Below are 24,984 nucleotides of genomic sequence, written 5' to 3' on the forward strand. Positions count from 1 at the left end.
GTAAAAGAAAATGTTGTGTTCTCAGGCTGTTGTGTGGAGTGCGTGTTGCACAAATCGAAGATACATAGATCAATAAAAATGTTTTTGTCAATTCTGTGCTATGAATTAGTACCCTAGTTTAGGTTTTAAAATATGTGGGATGAATGCTAGTTTGGAGCTTGCCAAATCCATAGATGAAAAAATAATTAAAAAAAAAGCTGCACAGGCTCCAATTCCCATTACTATTTAGTTTATAGGCGTTGGAATGACCTTCTCAACTGTGCAGTGATAATTGCCTATTTTATATAACGTATAAAGCTTCACAGAAGAGTGTTTGTAGTGATGGAACATGTATTAACAATCACTGTCTGGTAACTAATAAGAATGTAAAGCCATTCTATAAATAGTGCAGATAGGCTCTAAAGGGAAAAATGAGCAAATATGCTTATGCAAATCAAAGGACGACTAGTTGTGCTGGGGCCTGTGCTGTGTCTTTGGTGTGACAGCAGTCTGTTGACTGTGTCCTTGTTAGCCAGTAGCATGGCGCTGTAGTAATGGATCTGGAGAGCAAAACTGAGGGTCCAGCATCCCTCTGTGTTTCAGCAGGTTTTTCAGGCTAGATCAAGCCTTGGCCTTTGGACAGAACATAACTTGGAGTTAGGAGTGCATCTCGCAGGGAGTTTAAGCTGGAAGGAATCCCCCCCGCGTTGTGTACTTCCCTATTGCTTCCCAGTGCAAGCTGAAGACCAGAAGAGATGGTCTGGAGATTTGCTCCAAAAGCACTCCTTCAATCTAAGCTAAAATGGTATTTCTAGAATCGCATGGAATGTCAGTAGTCTTTTACCCCAGGTTTATGATCTTGACATTGGCTAGAATATCTTAATGAGGTGTTTTAGGAATAAGTGGAAGTCCTAAAGGGTTGATATTTCAGGGGCAGAAAGGGGATCAAGAGATTATGCATTAAGCTATTGAAGACTCACACTTATGACTGGTGTTTGCATATGCTCTGCCTCTCAAGATTAAGTGCTAAATTAATGGGAAAGTTTCTAGTTGGCCACTTTATTTGGCTTATGTGGCAGGGTTTTGGTAGCAAGGGCTGCACAGGTGGCCTGTAGGAGTAAGAGGCCAGGAGCTGCTCCCTGTGTTGGATGCAGCGGGTTCCAGCTCGCTCTAAAATGGACCTGCCATCGGCCAAAGCTGAGCTCATCAGTTAAGCTGTGACACCTCTGTGATAAGGTAGGTAAGAAAGGATAACAAGTGTAGTGCAGCAGTTGTAAGAAAGGAGAGTGAGGAAAAAGTGTGGGAATCAACTCTGCAGACACCAAGGTTGGTGAAGGAGGAGGGGGAGGAGGTGCTCTAGGTGCCAGAGCAGAGATTGCCCTGAAGCCTCTGGAGAAGACCATAGTGAGGCAGGTTGTTCCCCTGCAGCCCATGGAGGACCACAGTGGAGCAGATATCCCCTCCTCTGGAGGATCCCATACTGGAGCAGGTGGCTATGCCCTGAAGGAAGCTGCAGCCTGTGGAGAGCCTATGCTGGAGCAGGCTCCTGGCAGGAGCTGTGGCCCCTGGAGGGGAGCCCACACATAAGCAAGTTTTCTGGCAGGAGCAGCAGCTTGTGGGAAGGACCCACACTGGAACAGTTTGTGAAGGACTGTACCCAGTGGGAGGGACCCCATGCTGGAGCAGGGGAAGAGCATGAGGAGGAAGGAGCAGCAAAGACAAAGTGTTCTGGACTAGGACTGAAACCCCCATTCCCCATCCCCCTGTGCCACTCCAGGTGGGGAGGAGATAGAAGAATTGGGACCAGAGGACTGAAGTTGAGCATGGGAAGAAGGCTTTATTTCTCACCATCCTCCTCTATTTTTAATTGCCGTTAAATTAATTTCCTCAAGCCAAGTCTGTTTTGCCCATGAGGGTAAATGGTAAGCGATCTCCCTGTCTATCTCAACCCATGAGCTTTTTTTTATCTTATTTTCTCCCCTTGTCCTGGTGAGTAGGGGGAGTGAGAGCAGCTTGGGGGACATCTGTCAGCCAGCCAAGGGTCAACCCACTACAGCTATGCCGAGGGTGAGGACAGACTTAAACTGTGCAGGCCTGTGTTCCTGCGAGTCCTCTCCAGTCCAAGTTCCCTTAAACTGCCAGTGGTGGTAGCGTGAGCTAATGCAGCAGTTTTGTTTTTCTTGTTACGGATTACAGAGTGCTCACATGATCCTGTTTACCAGCGCAGCCCAGAGCAGTGACTTCCAGCAGAGCTGAAGACAAAGAGGAACGACATGTTCAAGAGCTGTAAATCCAGGGCGGGATGTCTGAATGATGTCCTTCTACGTTATTCCTTTGTGCTCTCTTAACCTACTGCTAGATATAATCTGTCCATGTTAAAAAAATGAATAAGCTTGTCCAAAAAACCCCCTTGTTAACATTTCTAACTACCGATCTGTAGTGATTGGTGTTGAAACAGTGTTTGATTGGTATGCCAGTGGCGTGTTTTGAGCAATTTTATCTGGTAAGTATTAGAACTACTGAAGTCATTACCACCATTAGGAAAGCTCAACAAATTATCTCTCTTGCATCCGAGACAGAGATGGGAAGTTTGTAGGAGATGATGAAATTAGGATTAATGGGAATACACTTGGATGTGAGGTGGTTGGGGGTGGAGGCAGGTGGACGAGGGGGACACAACATTTATTTGACACTTCGCAAACATTCCTACTGCTGTAGAATTGTTATGTAATAGTGGTTTGGGCTTTGTTTATTTGACTAAGCTTTAGGCCTTTCTAGGCAATTTTTGATTCCTTTTTAATTTAAAACAACTTTTTTTCAGTATGAACTTCTCCAACCTATTTTTGCCTGCCTTTTATCTGTTACGCAGCTTTCAGCAGTAAAGTTCATAGAATTCTTACTAGTGAGAAAACAGTTTTTTCCAATTAAAACCTAAAAAAAAAAAAAATCTACTTCAGATTTGCAAGATTTATTTTAATACAAAGATGTTACAAAGTTGCTGTAACATGAGAACTATGTCAGGTCTCTCTTTATTATTTTGAATTATTTCATTTTTTTCCCTCCACAATTAACTGCAGATGAGTTTGTTTCCAAACCGTTCTTCATTCTGAGACAAATTTGAAAAGTCCTTCGATTTAAAATTTGGTCTAAATCCTGTAGTCCCATGCGAAGGGCTGTACCTGTTTGGTATTCTGTTTATATGAATTTACGAGCTTGAACTTAAAATACTGGTGGCTAAATGATGTGTCGGGGAATTGCCTAGTGTTGGAGTGGTAATAGCATACGGATTTCACTGAGAAATAGTAGTTTCTGAGGTCTGAGAATGAGATTTGCCTTGCTTGTCCTGAAGTGGCCACGTAGCGATTGGATCTGGCAGCCAGACCAGCACAGTAGTTTATAAACACGGCAGCTCCCTGTTCGCATGGTGTCCTTCTTGATTAACTTGGAGCTGCCTAAAAGGTAGCTGTAACGTTTTTGAAATGGAAGCAATTTGTTAAGAGTCACCTTGTTTGTATCCCTTCTGTGCTGATAAGTTGGTGGGTTGTTTTGGTGTGGTGTCATTTGTGTCATGTCCCCCCCCAGGTATCAGTTGTGGGGGCTTTGGAGACCAGCTGTGCTTTTCTCTCTGTTTATGACTTTCTTTTTTTTTTTCTTTTTCTTTTTTTTGGTCACTCAGAAAGTTAGTTACTTACAGTTCAGTGGACCCCTTTCACTTCTGGCGCAGCCTCATGTGTCCTGTTTCTTCTCCATCTTTCTAAGCTTATGCAGTTCTTTTGCCTCCGTATTCACAGAAAGGAAATTTCTGTAAGTTTTCCTTTAGGATTTTGATTTTTTTTTTTAAATTTATTTTTTCATTTCAGCACTGTTTGTGTATGCAGAGAGATATAAAATACTGCTGATCTAATGTACAGGTGTGAAGATGAAGACAGGGGCAAGGCAGTGGGAAAATTGGTACTCAAATCTGATGGAATTAGTTGTGTAACAAGGTAGTGAAAGCTTAGAGCAGCTCATTGATTTTTTTTTTTTCATTTGTTTTAATTTAATTTTTAGGTTGCTTTCTTGTAGTTTTGTGCATTAAAATACGTATGATGCAAGGTATAGTTTTAAAACCCCTTTCTGTTGGCTTTAAGTCCCTTATCACCTTACTGATGATGACCTCTGCATGCTTTGACTTGATAGCTAATTACATTCTGGCAGTTCTGTACATCATTCGCTTCAAATTCCATTCCTTAAATAACACGTCACACTCGACCCCCCTCTTCCTGTATCCGCTTTTCATATTGTTCACATTTGTGCTTTTCATTAGGTGTACCTTGTAAATTGTCAGTCTTGTGCTTTTCTAGCCTCAGAAAGTGTTCTGTTATCAGAAAGCAATTACACAGGTCACTGCCTCTTTTCAGCGCGTTGGGTGTCAGGGTACAGGTTGCAGTGCCTTGAGCCCAGCCTCAGCAGTTAGGCGATACTTCCGTTGGCCCTGAAATTCTGGCTGCTGTAGCTTTGTTACAGCTTTCACTTGCATCCACAGCATCTGAATAGGTTTGGACCACTCACAACAGTGGTAGCCTTTCATTACATTCCCACCAAGGATTTTTGATTTGGTAAAACCTGATTAGTTGGGTTGCAAATCCATGTATTTGCCTTGTGCCTTTGCTTAAACTGCTCGAAGATCTGTTTATCTGCAAAAAAAAAAAAAAGTGTGGCTTAATTTGTGTTGGAGCCTGTGATTCAGTGAAACACCACCTTGGCTCAATAGCACCTGAAGAATAACGGCTGTTTGTGATAGTGTTTTAATCAGAGAGACAACTTCCCCCAGGACGTGCATCTGAATCATTTTTGGGAAACCTGTTAACAACACGTGTCTGACATGGCTTAAATGTTACCTTGGGATTAAACAGCCTATTGTACCTCAGGTACAAAGTAATCTCTGATGCTTTTGGTTTTCTATGTTTTTATAGCACACATTAGCACACTGATGTGAGCTGTTGGTCTGTATCGTCAATTTTTAGGTTTCACGCGCTCTTCCAAACAGCAGGTATTTGCAAATAAAGAGTATGTGTGAGTAGTTTTACTGTGTTCAGTAGTTATACCCCTTGTTTTTTCTATGCCAGGAAATAAAGTGAGGTAGGGAAGGAGGAAAAAAGTGAGAGGATTTCTAGACTAAGTATAGTAAAGTTTGTACTAATGGTTAACACACACCAAAAGCTGTTATCTTTAGTGTGGATTGTATTAAAATAAATTTAACTTGAAAATTATCTGACTTATCTTTTTCCTCCCAGCCTTAAGGCAGGCTGACTTATTTGTAAATTCTTTCAAAAAATTGCTGTTGTAACAAGAAGTTTGCTGTTAAATTAACCAGCTTCAGAAAATATTCTGAAACAGGAGAAAATTCGGTAATTTTCACTTGCATTCAGACATGTGATGGCAGATGACAACTGTACTTTTGCTGAAGAGGGAACAGTTGATGAAACATTATTGGATTTTCGTCAAGTTTGAAGCCACTGGAGTGATAACTCTTAATTCTTCTGAAATGCCATAACTGAAGCAACATTTATTATGTTCAACCTCTTCATTTCCTATCCTATTGCTAGACCTTCCGGGAGTACCTTTGCAGAGATGATGCCTTAGTTTGCTGCATCACAGCTTCTTGTTTCAAGGAGGTACTTTGGCTTTGTTTAGAGTAACATTGGAAATGGAAAGCTGGGATTTTAATGTGTACTGCAGAAACCTCTTCAGTGGTGAGAGGGAACTAACATTCTTAACAAAGATACATTTTCCCCTCGCAAGTTATTTTGCGTTTAGCTTCACTGATGACAATTTTGGACGTTAACTTGCCGAACTTTCATGTGAAGTTGATGCATTTTAGAATGAGTTTTGCACCTCGTGCGATGGTTTCCTGTCTGACCACCGTGGCTACATCTGTAAATCAGAAAGAGGATTTAAAGGCAATTTAGGCATGCCAGGTGCTTTGACCAGAGCATTTTCTATCTGCAGCTGCTGGTTGTAGTTAGAGCTCAAAGCTGCCTTCTTGTGAAGAGTTGATGTCTGGGGAACCAGTCAGCCCTGTTGCTCCTGGTTTGTCCAGGCTGCACAAATGAGAACTTGAACCCTGCCCAGAGTGCTGGGTGTCCCAATTGCTTGTGTACCAGCACAGTGCCGACAGTGGGTGGATCTGTTTAAATCTCAACTTGTGCTTCACTGAGTACGGACGTGCTGTTCTCCTTGCTCTCTAGCTGAGAGGACAGCCTGGGTCTGCCCTTCTTTGGAGGATTCTGCACTTAGTCTGCTTTCACCAGGTTATGTGATGCTGCTTTGCCAGACACAGCTCCACCGGCTCGACCAATCTTGACTCTTACTGTGGGTTTTGATTCTAGAAGGGATGTGAAGTTTGCAGAGGCTGAGAGAAATCTGGAATGAAATAGGTTATTGAGCAGGACTGAGATCGTGAAATGCTTTATTTGCATATTACCCTAGAGCTGATCCTTGTGACTTGGAATAGGTGTTGCTGAAGTGTTGTGTCAGTGTTCAGGTTAGATGAAGTAGACTGTCTTTTGTGTGTGCTGAGTTCAAAAGCGCTTTTTTGCCATTTCAGGTAATTTTCTGCTGAGATATGAGTCTGTGAAAAATGGTCAGATTTTTCTGGGTTCGTGTTTTTTGTTTTGTTTGTATTTATAACAGTGTAGTAGTAAAAAAAAAAGTGGATCTTCATTAGTAGATTTACTGAATCATTGACTTCAGCATTAACAAATAAATAGATTTTTTGCTTGATGCCTGTGCACAAGGCCTAGACTAGAATTAACCTTGTGTTTGTCTTGTAATAGAAACTTCTTATTGTGACATGTGCTTGTAGCTCTTCATCTGCATCAGTGTTGAAATAAAAGTATTGATTCTGAGAGAAGCAGCATTGAAAACTTGATGGAGGGTTTGTAAGCGCCATTAAGGTACCTCACGGTTTGCAATCTTCCTCTAAACCGGTGCAAAGAAAGCATTAACAATATAGCTGTTAATGCACTGATTACTAAAGTAATTGTTTTTCTGCAACAGCAGAACAAATTAATAATTGTCATCTTAAGTGAACACCAGATATTTGTACAGCATTTTCAGAGTATCCAAAGAATGATGAGCCAAATGGTACATCTCACTGTGATCTCTTACTTGAAGGAGACTTATAACTTTGTGACAAATTCTGTTCTGATTAACCTGTGTTATCCTTTAAAACCAAATATTTAAGCAAAAGCCTTTTCATTTTTGTTTTGTGATCCTATCCTCCTGCAGCTTTGTGTTTCCCTCACGGTGATAATGGGATCTCAGCGTTGCCTGTGCTTAACTGATACCTCCCATCTCCCTAGCAGAGGCTGGGAAAAAAATCCCAGACTTTTTGCCAGACTGTCCTGATGTTTATGGTTAGATTAAATCTAAAAACTAACTAGATGTTACATCTAGCAAAAATTAATTGAAATAAAGGTAATGGATATAATGTAGCCAGAAGGTTTATCTTACTGGTACCGTGTTTTGTGGATAACCAGCCACAAAGTTTGAGGGATTGATCTTGTTTGTTTTTGTTGTTTTTTTTTTTTTTTTTAAATTTGTATTGTTTTCACCAAACTCTGGAGTTCTGTTATATTAAAAAAATACTTTAGCTGATGCAAACAAATTCGTACTGGTATTGCTAAGCACCAGGATGAATGTAACCTGGTGTCAGTTTGGTGGGTATGCCATTGGGCTGTACTGCAGCTGCTCTGCTGCGGTTTCCCTCAGGTTGAGGCTGGGACCCAAAGGGCACAGGACAGCCTTTGAGGCCCTAATTCCTGTTTCGCATGGGAAATGCTGTGGCTGTTTACTTTTGTTTTGTTTACCAGTCCTCAGTCAGTGAAACTGAAAACAACAGAACCGTCTTGCTCTGTCACTAACTTCCTTTTCTCTTAGCAAGGATGAAGAAACTGATAGCACTTTCTTCCTCAGTTTCTGCTGCTGCTTAACAAACTTGTTTACCCTTCGTTTGGTTGTCTCTTATTCCTCCAGCCCATCCTATAACTACTTTATAAACGTAAAAACCCGTTGATATACTGCTGCATGATGCTTGAGATAATTTCAAATGTTCAGAAAGGATTTCAGTCTTTTTTTCCTCTTCCAGATTTCATTTTGGTTTTTAATAAAGTGAATGACAGATATTTTAAGTAGCTGATTACTCAGATTTTTCAAAGCAACTTTTCGTGCTGTGTAGACATGACTGATGCTATAAGCAGGCAGGTATCTAAATTTGCCTTGATGTCTCTTTGCAACTTACTCCATCTAATCAGTCACCAAGAGTAGGTTTAGTGTCACAGGAGCTTCTTGGTGCCATTCAGACTTTTCATAGGATTTACTTAGAGGATCCTATTTGTACTTAGGGTATTACTGCAGTTAAAATGTTTATCTGCTCAAAGATGAATAGCTCAGACAGAGTTGATGAAGAAAGCTGTTCAGCTACAGTGAACAAGTGAACAGAGCTGTAGCATGTAGTACTCCGATTTATTTTTTTTTTTTTGTGGAAATGATTTAATATGTTAAGATTATAATTATAAATTGAATACAGAATCGCCTTGCAGCTCCTCTGTAGCTTACACTGTGATTCCTGATGCTTCCCTTCAGTGTATTGCTATGGTAGGTGGAGGGACACCTTAGCTCCACACTGTTTGGTACAGGTCACATCAGCCTGTCCAGGAGCCTGTACTAACTAGTGTATAACATGCTTTTGCTGGAATAAAGCAAGAAATCCTTTTTCATCCTGCCAGAACTTCTGCAGTATTAAAGATTTTATTTTCCTGTTGTGTGTTCAGGTGAAACTGAGCTTGAAACATCAAAATAAATCCTGAGGTGTCCCTGTGCAGAGGCTGCACCCAAATAGGCAGAGCACTCACTTGGCATCTGGGAGGCCTGAGTTGAAGTGCGGACAGAGGCTCAAGGCTGGTTTTCTCAGGCTTTTTGGGAAGGTCTGGTCCCTGGGTACCTCGGGTCTCTTCCAGGAGAAGGCAGAAAACCAGAAGACTGGTGGTATATGTGCAGCTGGTAAGTAAAAGCTGGTGCTATTAGGAACTGCTCGTCTGTCGCTTGTTTGTGAGCGCTTCCTTCCCCGTATCGCGTGAGGTCCGAGGAGGTTTCAGCAGCCGGTTTAACTGAGCAAGAGCAGAGGGGCAGCCGTTAGGTAATGGCTTCTGGTCACCGGGCAGGTTGAGGGGAGTTTCTTCTTCCCCATGATGTGGTAAAGTTTTACTTCTGCCACCTTGAGTCAGTGCTGGTGTTTTTTCTGAGCTAGCTTGGAGCTATTTAGTCTTGTTAACTGGCAGAATAATGTCTGCTACAAAAACAAACCCTCCTTTTCTTCCTGTTTTAATCGGTTAAATTGGCTGTGTAATTAAATGATGAGTTGGACTGTGTGTATGTCGGGAGGACAAACCTTTTTGTTTTAGCCAGTAAAATGATACACGTGTAGACGAAACTTTTGCAACTAGAGAACTTTTGTAACTTCTCTGGCCCTAGAGACGAAATGAAACTGCTTCCTCAAAGGTGATGAGCCCCTTTCAAAAACTTTTTCCAGAGTATGCACGAGCGTTGTTTTGGTGATGTTTTAAGCTGGGAATAGACTTCACGTCATGAACACTGAATTTTAAGATATAATTATTGTTTGCCCCATTAATTTTGACTAATGCTGAGATTAAAATGATTAATCGGGAGATTTAACGTAATTAGTCGAGTGTGGCATCTGACTACTTTCATTGAAGTCTGTTAACGTGGGAAGTGTAACTCTTCTTACGAAATGTTCTGGCTTGTGTCAGAATCTAAATATTAGAACCATTTTACTGTTTAAATTGATAACTGCAGATCTTAGTGGTGTGAAAACATTGCCAATCCACCCCTAATGAAGATGTACAATACTGGAAATCTGAAACTATGTCAATTTCAGATATTTTTTTTTAATGTTCCTTTGATTTATATTGCTGGGAAAAATGATTTTTATATGTCATCCTGATGTATGGCATTGGGAAAACGAGGAAATTTATTGCAGAGAACTGCTACGTTCAATCTTGCTGAAAGATGGTTTTGCTTGTATGTTTAGTAGCCTGACACAGTTAAAAGGAGTATGAATAGCGTCAGTGTGCTGAAGGGATATTTTAGTTTTCAAAAGCCTCTGGGGACTGCAGACATAATATACTTTTAAAGTGCAAGGGATCAAAAAAAATTGCGTTTTCAGCGAAGTTTGCTTATGAAGTCATAACCAATACCTGAAAAGGCGCTAGTGTGGAAAGGATGACTTGTCTTACATTTCGTTGAGGCTAAAATTCCTGAAATAGTCCTGCTTTTTATCTGCCAATACTGCTTCTGTGGTCGAGTGTCTGATCTTACCGTATAATACCGTATGCTGATTTGCAGCATATTTTATTAAGACATTACTTAATAGGATCAGTACTGGGAAAGGTCATGGATTTCAAGGCGAGTGTGGGAGTAATACTCATGGGCTGTAGATGAAACAGATTACATGTTACAGCGGGATCAGTTCTAGCCACAGTAGGAGTTCCAGGAAATGTAATCTTTGGTGGAAGACTGCAAAATGATTTCCATGTAGTAGAAAACCTCCTGTGTTTTCCCGTGAAGACTATCTTTGTCGTTTTGTTGCTGCTGGGTTATCATGTGTTGCAGAAACAAGGCTTTCTCTATCTCCTCGAACAGTGAGAATGCAAATCTGTTCTGATCACCACTCGAGCAGCTGTTTGTAGGGCTGACGTTACTTAAGGCGGCAGTGTTTTACACCTCCTTAAAGACGAAAAGTATAGGTGAATGACCACTTCGTAATGGTCATAATGCTGCCCTTTCATAGCAGTGAGGAAAGAGAAAAATAGTAATAAAGCAGTGAAAAGGCCGGATGCCAACTACGCCCTTGGGAAGAAGGAGTACAGAGGATGACTTAAGCTTAGGCGTAAGACATTAGCTGGTTGTTGCACAAGTCAGACCAGTCTTGGCATACTGACAAGCCCCAAATTATACCCAGCCGAAGTCTTTACATTTAAGTCTGTTAAGAGCCGCCATAAATGTTCTGGATTGTGTTGACAGAGTCTTGGGCAGGAGGGTGGGTTGTCTGTTGGGTTTTTTCCTTTTAAGAAAGGAGCATTGTTCAAAATTGGGTTTAGTCTTTTCAGCATAGCTTGTCGCAAATTAGTAATTATGGTTTCTTCTGGCTTTGCAACTGATTATGTTAACCTTCAGCAAATTAATTATCTTCTGGCTCATGACTGCACACACAACACTTTGTAAAATGAAATTACAGTAGAACCCTGCCAGTTCTTGTCGCTCCACGTTGTTACCCTTGTGGTAACATTTGTAAGGCATAATAGTGAGGTGATGACATGAGCATTCAAACGGCAGCTTCCAGCTGGGTTAGTTGTAGGCATAGCTGATGGAGATGATTTAATTTTAAGGTGTACTTATTTATGTGAAACGCATATTAAAATAATTGTGAATTAAGACTAAGGAGATGGTCAAGTTGTGTTTTGTTAGGTTACATTTTGATTTATTTCTGTTTTAGTCTGAGTTTTGTTCTTTCAGCGCTCTTTTAACTAATATATATAAGCAAGGTTGTGTTATTAGAAATAAAGCCATAAACGTATTGCAATAACTGGTTAATATTAGTAGAGTTCCTGTAAGTCCTTTAGTCAATTGCCACTTAAAAGCGAGATAGTAAGAGTAGTTGATTTAAATTCTTTGCAATATATATCAGACTCTTAAATTCTAATTTCATGTTTTGACACTGGCTTCCTCGGTGCAATATTACTTGGCACGGCTGCCTTGGTTTCCTGGCTCTTGCTTTGGGTCCTTTGCGGATCGTTTTAAAATTGCTTTGAGATAGTTTTTAGCAGCAGTTAATTCTACTAATTTCCAAAATAACCATTTTCCATTGGTGACTGTGCAGTGTCTCATAGGGGATGTTGCAGAACTGCAGCTATTCTGCTGTAGTGAAACTTAATTTTTTCATCAAGATGAGAGTTCAATCGTGTTTCTTCAGGAAAGTTGAATCCTTACTTTCATGTCTTCTCCTATTACTCCTCATGCGGTAAAACTGCAACAGGTTCTACTCTGAAGAAATGCTGATTATTGAGGGGTGAAGGGTGCATGTATTTGGCTGTTGGAATTTTTTTTTTGGTGCAGAGCATAGTGGAATATGTTGAGGTTACAAGTAGTTTTATTCCACCTTTAGCGCTTTTTATTTTTGCTTCTCAATGGAGAAAAATTTCAATTAAGCCAAAATCTTCCCTTTTCTCTGTCTTTCTGTCTCTGTAAGTCTTTACTTGAAAACACCCACAAAAGTAGACATGCTAAACTTGAAAACCAATTAAAGATATAAGAAAAATATCAGTGTAATATAGCTCTTAACTTCTTGCTGCCTGAGGGTAGTGTGTGGTAGAAGAGTACCAGCAATATTAAAAAGCAAATTGTTTTCAGGTGGTGAAGGTACCTGTTGAGTTAATCTGGAACGAGTGCTCGTGTTCATTGTGTGCAAGTTCTTTTTGTCTTCCCCACAAATACATTCTCAGGTATGAAAACAAAGAAGTTGGTTTTACAAAACCAGTTCAGTAGTTCTGTCCTCAGAAAAATGGAAGACAGTTTTTGTATAGCAAGAATATTACTACTGTGTGTGTAAGAATGTCAGCAGTAAGAAAATGCCGCTTTTGAGGGAAACGTTGCCTAGTGGTGGATAGCACAGCAGCTCAGTCTAAACTAGTACTGAATCCGCAGACTAAAGCATTGACACCTGGGTCTGGGCAGGATCCATGAGGAGTAATCAGTGGTAAACACAAAGGAGCTGCTGCTCATTTCCAGGCTCAGTGCTCTGCCAGGCGATATGGAGAAGAAGAAAACAATTGAAGGAACTTTTTTTCTTTTTTTTTTCCCAATCCTGGGGGAAAAAAGAATAGTCCAACACACCTGGTCAGCTCTCCTGTTCCTGACATTTTAACACTCTTCAAGGTGCAAGGAAACCACAGAAAGGTTGGGGTTGGAAGGGACCTCTGGAGGTCATCTGGTCCAACCCCCTGCTCAAGCAGGGTCACACACAGCTGGTTGCCCAGGCCCGTGTGCAGACAGCTTTCGAATATCTCCAAGGATGGAGACTCCACAACCTCCCTGGGTGACCTGTGCCAGTGCTCAGTCCAACGAAGTGTTTCCTGATGTTCAGGGCCTCTGGTCCTGTCACTGGGTACCACCAAAAAGAGCCTGGCTCTGTTCTCTTTGCACCCTCCCTTCAGGTGCTTGTGTCTGTTGGTAAGATCCCCCTGAGCCTTCTCTTCTCCAGCTGAGCAGTCCCATGGATCATCTTTCCGTTGGCTTCACAAAGAGCTGGAAGCCCACACAAGCCTTCCAAGCTGTGTCTGGTAGCATGTGTGCTCTGACTTGCTTAGGTTAAGAATTGAAACTGGCTGGCTCTTGGCTGTCGGTATCATGTAGCAGCTGACATTTTGCTTGAGAGCGCATGTGTAAGGGCTAAAACCTATGCAGGAGAATGGCTTGATAGGTGTGTCCTTGAATATTTGCCATGGAGATTTATTTTTTCAGGTTTTGAGGATGCAGGTGAATTCTACTAATATTGAATCTTGAATTTTGATACTTTCATCAATGAAAACATTCTTGTCAGCTCCTAGGTTTTTCAGGTCTCTAAAATATTCTGAACAATAACAGTTTTAAACAAAAAATATGTAAACTCACTGTCCTGTAAGCAGGGAATGCCAAGCACTTACAGAAATCTAAACTGTATTTTTAATTTTTTAATTTCATGGCTTCTTAAGTAATAAGCCAGAAATAGGGTACTTCAAGCCCCATTTCTAGTAAGTCCTTTAAATAAGATGCTTTTGTGCATCACTTGGTAAATACCAGTAAGAATTCTTACCCAAGAGTGTAACAGTGATGTGTTACAGGAGCCACGTCCTCTGAGGCTGTTTGTTCAAATCCTCTTGTTTATTATTAGCTGGAATGCAGGGCTGTGGGCTGCAGTGGAGAACACTAGCATGGTGCTTGCATGACACTTCTTTTTAACAAATGGCATCTTTGTTTGAATATCTGCAGCTCATGTAACTGTAGAGGGGCCATGCCTTGAAGGAGGAGCAGCACGTGTCGAGTGCCTCGGTTATGGGGAGCAAATGCTGAAAGTGGAAGAGGAGAACTTACCCCGTTCATTTTTGATAAACTGGTTTAGAATATGATCTAGAAACAAACAGATTTACTTCATGAAGACTAAAACAGAGCTTTACAAGGACTGGGCAGAAAATCACGATCTAAAGACTGGTAAAATGTCATTTTATTTTATGTACTGGCCTTTAGTTGTTTATATCATGTGCTGTTTTACATCTCATTTTGGATTAGTGATAACTCTGAGTTTTAAATACTTAATACTATTAAGGTAGATAATTATGTTTAATGGTGGAAGAAATGTAGCTCAGTTAACTTCTGGAAATACAGTTTCCTCAGGAAGTGTTGCTATGTGAGAGGGATTGCTTTTCTAACTATCTCAGTTTGTGTTAAAAGTTCTTCTCTTGTCATAAAGAGGAAAATAAAGTGTAATAAGTAATGCTTGATCTTTTTTGTTCAGAGCAGATTTAATACCCCTGTGCAGGTATTTACCAAGATCTTTCCTTTTGAACATTATCTACCCACAACAAAATATTATTAAGCGTATGTCATGGCTTTTATTTCATTGTTTGTGGGAATGAACGGGAAGGAAAATAAACAGCCTGGGTATTAAAGAGACTTTCTGATATGACTGGAGACCTACAAAATGTTTTGTTTATTGCTCTGATATGTGCTTTGAATGTGTAGATGCGTAGCAGCTGGTGGTAGTGCCTGCAGACAGGAATTTGTGCCAGTGCAGCTCTTTGTGCAGTGGAATGTGTAATGTGCAAACAAGCAAGAATTTGAGTGAAGTAATGGAAAACAAATTAGCATGTTCCAAGTCTTTTGGGGTTTTTAGACTGCTCCGCAGCTGAGGGGGCAGTAATGATGGGTCAAAGAACGAAAAAGGGAGAAATCTCCTTTTCAGAATTTGGGATAAGCTATTAGTATGCTGACCCTCAGCCACATGGAAGGAGGCATTACTTCTGGGGGTGTTGGTCACGGCTGGCTGAACATGAGCCGGCAGTGTGCCCAGGTGGCCAAGAAGGCCAACAGCATCCTGGCCTGTATCAGCAATGGTGTGGCCAGCAGGAGCAGGGAGGTGATCGTGCCCCTGTACTCGGCACTGGTGAGGCTGCCCCTTGAATGCTGGGTGCAGTTTTGGGCCCCTCACTGCAAGAAAGACATTGAGGTGCTGGAGCGTGTCCAGAGAAGGGCAGCGAAGCTGGTGAAGGGTCTGGAGAACAGGTCTGGTGAGGAACGGCTGAGGGAACTGGGGCTGTTCAGCCTGGAGAAGAGGAGGCTGAGGGGAGACCTTATTGCTCTCTGCAGCTACCTGAAAGGAGGTTGTAGTGAGGTGGGGATCGGTCTCTTCTCCCAAATAACAAGCGACAGGATGAGAGGAAATGTCCTCAAGCTGTGCCAGGGGAGGTTTAGATTGGACATTAGGAAAAATTTCATCAATGAAAGGGTTGTCAAGCACTGGAACAGGCTGCCCAGGGGAGCGGTGGAGTCACCATCCCTGGAGGTATTTAGAAGATGTGTAGATGTGATGCTTAGGGACATGGTTTAGTGGTGGACTTGGCAGTGTTAGATTAACGGTTGGACTCGATGATCTTAAAGGTCTCTTCCTAAATGATTCTATGATTCTACTTAAATTTATGGCACATCTGTAAGAAGCAATTTATTATGTCGCTGCTGATGCGTAAGCAATATAATGTACGTTGTCTTTTGATATGCGTAAAGAACACTTTGAGGCTTTTGGTGGTGCTCGTTTTGTGCTACCTGGATGAAGGAGCTACTGCTCTGCTATTACCTTTTCCACGTGAGGTGGAAAGTAGCCCTTTTTAGACTGTTACAGGGAGACTATTACTAGTGAGTTTGAGTCACCCCGAAGATCTTTTCCATAAGTTGTATGACTCCTCTTGCATGGACTAGAGATGCATGCTCAGTGGATTGCAGATGAAAATCTCTTTTTAAAATGCTGTGCCATACTGTTTTGCAGTTCTGTAGCTGAACAGGATTAGAAGCCGTGCGGGATTAGGCAAACGGAGTTCGAACTACAGGCACTTAGTAAACCTTGAAGGGCAGAAGCTTTTCTTCTTGTGGGAAAGACAGCATTTTATTGCCTTCTGGCAATTGCTCACTCAGCAGCGGCTCGGTTCTGTCAGGCTGTGTGTTGAAAACCAGGTGTAACTTGGGGCTCTTCGTGTTGGTCACCCCTGACCAGGAGCAGCCGCGCTGCTGCCAGGCTGTCACAGGCTGTTCGGCTGTTCCTTGGCCACTGGAAACACTAGGGGTAGTGCTGCCAGTTCCCCCTGCTTTATTTTGGAAAACTGAGTTACTGCTGGGGCTGCAAGAAGGGTCCTCAGTGTTTAGCTTGATAATTTAAATTAATACAAAAATACATTATTGCCAATTTAATTTTTTCCTTTATTTTTTCCTTATAACCCCCCTCCTTAAAAAAAATGTATTTTAGATGGGTGATAGGGGGACCTTCAATCAAAGGTTCTGTGGTGTCTGTAGTTGCTTACGTCTGCAGCTACCGTTTCTACCTGTGAAACAGAAGGGAGAGGATTGCACAAAGGCAAGAGTAAGGCAGGATTATTTCTTCTTTAGTTGTATTGGATCTGTCACACTGTAGCTCTGTATCAGTACCTGGTTTCTTGCAAAAATGCCTATCCTTCAGAAAACTTTTACCAATAGAATTTAGTTTTTACATCTGTTTGTAGCCATGTCCTTATTTTCTCTTTAATAGTGTTTATTTTTACTTGGATCTGTTGTTTTGCTGCTAAATGTCATTTAGAGCAGTTGGTCCATTCCAGTTAGTCTTGCACTCATTATAGAGCAGAACATGACATAATGCAAGCAAAAGATATGTTTATTAATATAATTAGGTCTTCCTTGCTTAAGTTTACTACACTTGGATTTCTTCCTTAGGACTGGAAGGATCTGGAATTCTGGAAAAATAAACTGTTCTCCTCAATATTCCTCGCAAGCTGCAAGACACTTAGAATTGCAGCTGCTTAGCAGGAACTGGGAGTTTCAAGTTAGTTTTTAAGTTTATGTAAGAAGCCTGTTTATTCTCAGTTTTAGGAATTTATTTTAGTTTAATGCGATGTTTTAAATTTATTATATCAATTGACAAATAGAAAGGAGTTTTGAAATTAAAAAAACCCCTTTAGCTTTAAATATGTGTGGTTTTATTTTAAATGCGATTATGATGCACACAGAGAGCACCTGATAGTGGATAGCAGGGTAACACCCAGAATTCGTCTGTAAATTTGTTGCTACTAGGTAGTGCTGGGGTCTCCAGATCACTTATTTCCTCTCTCGGAAAATAAGTACTGGAGACTAGTTGTGATTGTGTCCTTGTGCAGGACTAGTTTAATTTTTTACCTCTGCCATTTGTGTTTCTTACATACCACACCACTTTCTGTTCCAGAAGGAATGGTGTCTTTTTCAATTCTTTGATAACTGGTGAGGTAAGGAGAGACTCTGACTGGAGTGACAAAGGAAGAAAGCTCGTACTGATGCTGGGCAATGCTTTCCTCTTGCTTTGTAGGGCTGCCAGCGGTCCACAGGTGTCTAACTGAGCAGGCCTGACTCTTGAGTGGTTCAAAATCGGGGAGTTGCAAAATGAGACCAATTCTAGTCCCATACTTAGATATCCTCTTGAAAGTTTAAATCCAGCAGTTTACTAGTCATCTCAGCAGCACTGCAAGTAAGATAATCTGATTTCCACGTGTAGCAGAAGAGCAGTAATCTGGCTGTTATGTCAGTCCTTTTTCATGTCATCGCAGGTTGGGATTTTCTGTTCGATTTTCTGACTGTAGTGATGCCTCTGTTCCTTTGCATGCTGCTTTTCAGAACTTAGAAATCTGTAATATTTGTAAATATAGAAGACAGGCTAGTGCGACAGAGTGATAAGTGGAAAGTACTCTCTAATGGGGAATGTTATACGTCCAGAAAACTTTGTTCCTGGCCTTTCTTTTTATGATTTACCTTTTTTCAAAAGCCAGGTGTGTGACGCTGCTGCTTGGGAGAGTTGTAAGCACAGTTGTTGTACCTTGTAAGCCTGACAAGTTTGGGGGGGGACTTAAATGCGCTTTTTAGCCTGCCATCATTGGCAGATTTTATCACCAGGTCTTTTATAATGTATTTCCTCAGTTTTTAGTCAGAATCAGTTCTGTGTGCTAGTTAATTGGTTATGTACTAATGTGAGCTTCATCTCAGATTGTTTCCTGCATAATGTGGTGTTGATTATCGGTAAGGCAAACTTTTAATTAGAAAATTTAATCATATTTGTTTCACATCATTAACTGCTTTTGATGAGATAAGACTTACTGAATAAAACTGATAAAACTTTAGAATACCAGTTATGTGTCTTTAATTCTGTAGTGATGTAATGATGTATTTTTGTGCCTAGGAGGGTGTTTCATGAATGATTTTTCTTGTTCCCATATTTAGCTTTTACTTTATCAGGAATCGTTGTGTAATTTCTAACTTGCAGATATTTAAATAATTCCTCTTACAAGAAAAATCATATTTTATGCTTATGTCCCAAAATACAGCCTCTTGCCCCCATCTCAAGCTGTTTTCAGAGTTTGCAGTATGGATGGATGAACGTAACATTAAACTGTCTCAGTGCAGCTAGAAGGTTAAGATGATTCTGACAGAAACTGAAGAGGATTACTTTAAAGGCAATGAATATGATAATTTCCACATGAAATGTAATTGAATTGTGATGAAGCATAGAACATGCTAAACTTTGATTCCTGTGTTACTTGTGCAGAGGAAAGGAAGGTAAGCCATGGCCACGTTTTCAGCGTAAAACAGGACAGTCTCTGGTGCAAATACAGTTTTGCATTCTCTTAAGCAAAGATTTAAGCTTTGTTTCAGCTTCTGCCCCTTTCTCTCTGTTGTTGAAGAGCCATGTGTGTCCTTTTGAGTACCTAAAACAAAAGTAGTAATCTATTTTTTTTTCTGTTAATTAAAAATGTATCGACTCCTTACTACTTGAATGTATCGACTACTATGTATTATAATATTGACTACTTATTATTCAGCCACACTGTTTCTCAATTCAAATCTAATCTCTCTTTTACTGGGAAAATAGTGACTAGGATCCCCACTCACTTCTTGACCAGCAACAGTTGTACATTGAGCAAGTAAAATTTTTGCCCACATCTGTCTATTGGGGAAGTGAAGATTAGGATTGCTCAGTACTTGAATTCTGTCAAGGAATGTCAGCTTTCTAAGCAAGCATGAAGTTTACTTTTTAAAAAAGCATAATAGGTCTTCTATAAAGACCTGTTGTAAGCACAGATCTCTGTGTCTTACAAAAGAAAATGCAATTTAATTTTGATTATGGTTCCTTTAGCTTCTCACTTTGAAAGTAATACTAGGCTTCATCTACTACTTTATGTCAGTGTAGATTTGGTAGCTTTAGTGGATGTTGTCAGTTTAGTAGGCATAGTACGTCAACTAGTAAAGGATAAAAACCTGATTGTTATAATTGTGTTGGGGAATATATAGTGCTTGAATGCACTCGGAGTAGAGTTCAGTCTGTGCCCTTGTGTGGTAACAGTGCTGCGGAGGGATTCTGGAAGGGCGCAGCGGTCGGCCAGAGTTGTGTCTCGGTCAGTGGTCGCATAGGTAGCTGGGGTCACGAGTCCTGAAATTGCTATAAAACTGAGTCAGGAAAAGACAAACTTGAAACCAAACTGCTCTGTGCCTTGCAGTGCTCCTTAAGCTTAGGAGTAAAGGTGGATCCAGCACCTGAAGGAGCAGAAGAACGGCACGCTGCTTGGACAACACCAAAGGCTCAGCATTATGAAATGAGCCTTCTCGCCTCACAGGGAGGAGATTACCAGTGTTATGGCACAGAGGTGGATAGTTTCCAAACATAGCAGGTGTCATTCCTAATTATTTTTTTTTTCTCCCTCAAATAATTGTGTAAATACATGTGTGTTGGTTGTGGTGCACACTGGCAAAAGGGACAGAGCTCGATGTCCTCACTAATGAAGGGGAGGAGTATGGTTGGCAAATGATGGTGACAAGCAGAAGGGAGCCAGAATGAAGATAACAAAGTGTAGCTTTTGGAGATCATAAGTGAAAGCTTTAAAGAAGCAGTCAGGCTTTCTGTTAGGGGAAGTCTGGGACAAGCATCGCTTTTGCCTGAATGCTGGTGCTTGTATCTGTGATGGTGCACACTAAGGTTCTCTCTGTGTTCCCCTAAAGAAACTTCAAGTGAAAACATGCAGAGACCATGCTAAATCTCTTAACAGGTGGCTTAGAAGGCCACCTTGGCACAACTTCTTGTCTAAATGTCTGAGAACTAATGTAGGTAAATTTTATTAAAGAAATACTGGATTTGAACAAATAAATGCATTAATAATGTGATACAGTAGAAAACTGTAATATTTGATGTGTTTTTTTCTATTTCTTGGCCCAGATGGTTTATATGTACAATTCCTGAAGTTCATTATGTTGCCATGAACTAAATAGTGAAGAAAAAACACATCTGGAGTTATTTTTATAACTGTGTGCTTGAAAACTTCGCTTTATCTAGAGTTCATTGCTTTTTAATAATCAGAAGAAAGCAACTCTTCAGTCTTTCACGAACTTATCATTGATTAAAACTGATTTGCTTCATTGATTTGAAATTATAATCGCATTTGGGATATTGAAGTGCATTATGTTCTTGAATATTCAAAGCAGCATCTTTCTTACTTTTCCTTTCTTGGTGCCATCTTTGCATTCCTGTCCATGTTCTAGAGATGGTTTCTGCTAAGGGAACAATGCCAAGGGACCTAATTCAGTTACACACACAGTCTGCTTCACCTTCTCTTCATAGAATCACAGAGTGGTTTGGGTTGGAAGGGACCTCAAAGATCATCTAGTTCCAACCCCCCTGCCATGGCAGGGACGCCCTCCACTAGACCAGGTTGCTCCAAGCCCCATCCAGCCTGGCCTTGAGCACTGCCAGGGAGGGGGCAGCCACAGCTTCCTTAGACAACCTGTTCCAGTGTCTCACCACCCTCAGGGTGAAGAACTTCTTCCTTGTATCTAGTCTAAACCTGTCCTCTCCCAGCTTCCAACCGTTACCCGATATCGTATCACTGCAGGCCCTTGTAAAAAGTCCCTCCCCAGCTTTCTTGTAGGTCCCCTTCAGGTACTGGAAGGCCACTAGAAGGTCTCCCCGGAGCCTTCTTGATCAAACCAGATTCACCTAAACTTCAACTCCATCTGCAGTGTGCTGATGTCCAGTGCTTACCCACGCATCTGTTTTTTTCATGCCTGTCAACCTTCCTGTTGTCATATCCTCATGCTTATTCCAGCCCTGGGTTGCCCAAGTTGCAGTTCTGATACTGCAATGACATCCTTCTCTGTTTTCTGAGAAATGTGTCTTAGGCAATTTCTTAGATGAAGTCATGCAGTATTGCTTCAGTGTTCATCAATATTCTAATCCCCCTCTACAAATCCTGTAAGTAGTTCAGACTTTTGTTTTAAAGCAGCAGCGTGTGTTTCGCCTGTCTTTGTGTGAATGTTTGTGGAATTGGCAACTAGTAGCTTTTACTACTTTCTTCGGTCTTTCAGTTAGTGGCTTGTGGGGTATTATTTTTTTTCTTTAACTTTTTCCACCAAAGCAGATATTAAATAAATCATGAACACTCTAATCTCAGCAATTAGGATACCATCCAATAATTGTATTTTACTCTGAACAGTATTCAGGACATGCACCAAGGTCGTATTTTGCTTTGATACAGTTATTTTGGCATTTCTCCATCTGAGTAGTCTCTCTGAAGCTGAAGTTTATTTTCCAAGTATTTAGCTGCAATTCTTTGCTCACAGGGGAGAGAATCTGAACAGCATTTTTTTAATTCTCCACAGGTGCAGATGCGGAGCAGGATGCTGCTATCAAACTTGCCCAAGAACGAGCGGAGATAGTTGCCAAGTATGACAGAGTAAGTGAACTTGATAATAATTTTAAAGACATTTTCTAATTAATCTTAGTAATATGTCTGTTTAAAAAATGAATCATATTCCCATATAGCTTTTGTTTAACATACTCTATGTAGTACTGATCTGATGGTTTCATGATACAGTGGCCTCTGGGTGAATTAAATTCTCCCCCCATGGGGGATTTTCTGGATAATGACTCAACTCATTTTTCAGATGCACAGTAAGTTGCTTTGCAACTATTTTCAGGTAGTGTAATGTATTAGAAGTAATGAAACTGGGGTGTTTGAGGATGCTCAGTATATCTACGAGATCAGAAGGACTCTATTTTACTTATTTACTTAATTTTTGGTTATGGTAATAGAAACATTTAAATCATTACAGAGAGCTTGAAAGGTAAGTGAACGGCATTGTTTGTCAGATTGCTATGAGGAATTGAAGAAATACCCTAGTTATATTGTGGTTTTTGTTTGTGTGGGTTTTTTTTTTTTTTTTCCCGAACCACTTGTCAAGTAAAAAGCCTGGCACAGAGTATTCCCGGAATCCCTGCACTGTGTTCTTGTAACACTTATGGTCACTGGAGTACTGAGCAATGGACGTGTTTGTAGAGTTCATGAAACATTTTACATGCTAGACTTAGTGGTGGTTTGCACAGCATGCACTTAAGGGAGCGGCTGTGGAAAAAAAATCCTTTTTTTGTAAGGAAAAATACATGCATCTATGTGGTATGTTGACCCTGGCTGGATGCTAGGTACCCACCAAAGCTGCTCTATTGTTCCCCCTCCTCAACTGGACAGGGCAGAGAAAATATAGCAAAAGGCTTGTGGGTTGAGATAAAGACAGAGAGAGATCAGTCACCAATTGCCATCATGGGCAAAACAGACCTGATTTAGGGAAATTGGTAATAAATTAGCTAATCAAAATCAGAGTAAGACAATGAGAAATAAAACCAAATCTTAAAACACTTTCCCCCCCACCCCTCCCTTCTTTGCAGGCTCGACTTCACTCCAAATTTTCTCTACCTTCTCCCACCAAGCAGTGCAGGGGGATGGGGAATGGGGCTTGCAGTCAGTTCATCATACGTTACCTCTGCTGCTCCTTCCTCCTCCAGGGGAGGACTCCTCACGCTCTTGCCCTGCTCCAGCGTGGAGTCCCTCCCGCAGGAGACAGTCCTTCATGAACTTCTCCAACATGAGTCCTTCCCACGGGCTGCAGTTCTTCATGAACTGCTCCAACGTGGGTCCTTTCCACAGGGTCACAAGTCCTGCCAGCAAACCTGCTCCAGCGTGGGCTCGTCTGTCCACAGGTCCACAGGGCCTGCCAGGAGCCTGCTCCAGCATGGGCTTCCCATGGAGTCACAGCCTCCTTCAGGCTTCCACCTGCTCCAGCATGGGGTCCTCCACGGGCTGCAGGTGGATATCTGCTGCACTGTTAACCTCCATGGGCTGCAGGAGGACAGCCTGCCTCACCGTGGTCTTCACCACAGGCCGCAGGGGAATCTCTGCTCTGGTGCCTGGAGCACCTCCTCCCTCTCCTTCACTGACCTTGGCATCTGCAGAGCTGTTTCTCTCACATATTCTCACTCCTCTCTTTGGCTATAGTTGCTGTTGCACAGTTTGGTTTTTTCCCCCTTTCTTGACTATGTTATCCCAGAGGTGCTACCGCTGTCGCTGATGGACTTGGCCTTGGCCAGCAGCCAATCTGCCTTGGAGCCAGCTGGCGTTGTCTGTATTGGACATACGGGAAGCTTCTAGCAGCTTTTGACAGAAGTCAACCCTGTAGCCCCCCCACTACCAAAACCTTGCCACAAAAACCCAATACACTTTGTGTTCTGAGCGGTGGCGGCTCTTCATACCCAGTAACCTGTGCGTAGCCCATACCAGAAGAATATATAGCTGAAATATACTTAAATTTCTGCAAGTCTTATGAAAATTTGCAATTGGAGTAGAAGAGAGGAACATGAATGAATACTTCGTTGAGGGAAAACTCAGTGCTGCATTCTGTGTGACAGCTGCTGGAGGTCAGCATGGACGTTGGCTCAGGACTGTCTGCAGTATGTGCTATTGTCAAGTGATGGTTCAGAAAAGATGGACTATGGAAATAAAATGAGTAGAAGGCACTCTGTGGGAACCCTGATGGGCTAGTGTGGAAGTTAACCACAGCTGTGAGATTGTTACAAGTCTGTGGTTGAAAACAGTGGTTGAAATTTGTTCTGTGTATAGCAGAGACCAAAAGAGATTTCCTGTGATGAAAATACTGGTTTTAGGGGCTGGGAGAGGTGTGCTACTCTCCTTCTTCTTGGTTGGTCGATTTAGGACTAGCGTTCTTCTCCCCTGCCTCTACCCTGCTACCAGTGTGTCCCGCAGTTTATGCCTTGAGTGCTTGAATCCTGTCTTCTGTGTGTTTGCTCGTTGTGTCATAACACTTATTTTGGCTTTTTTTTTCTTTGCCTTCCCTTTAGGGACGGGAGGGTGCGCAGATTGAACCATGGGAAGATGCTGACTATCGTCTTTACAAAGTCACAGATAGATTTGGGTTTCTACAGTAAGTAGCAAACTTGAAAAGAAAATAAGTTTAAGAGGTTGCTACTGTTACTATTTATGCTTTTTATTATATCACCTATTTGGTGAGAATATTATGCCTTTTAATCGGTGTTCCGGAAACTGTTTGCTGTGCAAATTTTGAGTACTCTTTCACTGTGATTTTCAATTCCATTTATATCTGTTTTTTTTCTGCATCAGCGATGAGTGGAAAACTTAGTAATAACTATGTACTTTTATACTATTAGGGGTCTGTGTTTTGTTCTTGGGGGGATTTTTTTTCTTCCCTCTTTTTTCTGTTTTATGATGTCATTGTTTTTATAAGCTGTCAGTTAAAAGTCATCTTCACCTGTAGGCTGCCTTTGCTTCA

The 24,984-nt window shown here is 41.3% G+C and overlaps 1 protein-coding gene across 1 annotated transcript in view; it reads left to right on the plus strand.

Annotated features, from left to right (window-relative positions):
- Positions 1-24,984, plus strand: part of USP6NL (USP6 N-terminal like) — a 109,589-nt gene that overhangs the window by 11,976 nt on the left and 72,629 nt on the right. Inside the window, exons 2-3 of the mRNA XM_086474781.1 lie at positions 22,006-22,079; positions 24,536-24,618. Of these exons, the coding sequence (XP_086330907.1) occupies positions 22,006-22,079; positions 24,536-24,618 (157 nt within the window). The remainder of the gene's footprint in view (positions 1-22,005; positions 22,080-24,535; positions 24,619-24,984) is intronic.

The sequence above is a fragment of the Leptosomus discolor genome, chromosome 1 (assembly GCF_034619465.1).
Source record: "Leptosomus discolor isolate bLepDis1 chromosome 1, bLepDis1.hap2, whole genome shotgun sequence".
NCBI lineage: Eukaryota > Metazoa > Chordata > Aves > Leptosomiformes > Leptosomidae > Leptosomus > Leptosomus discolor.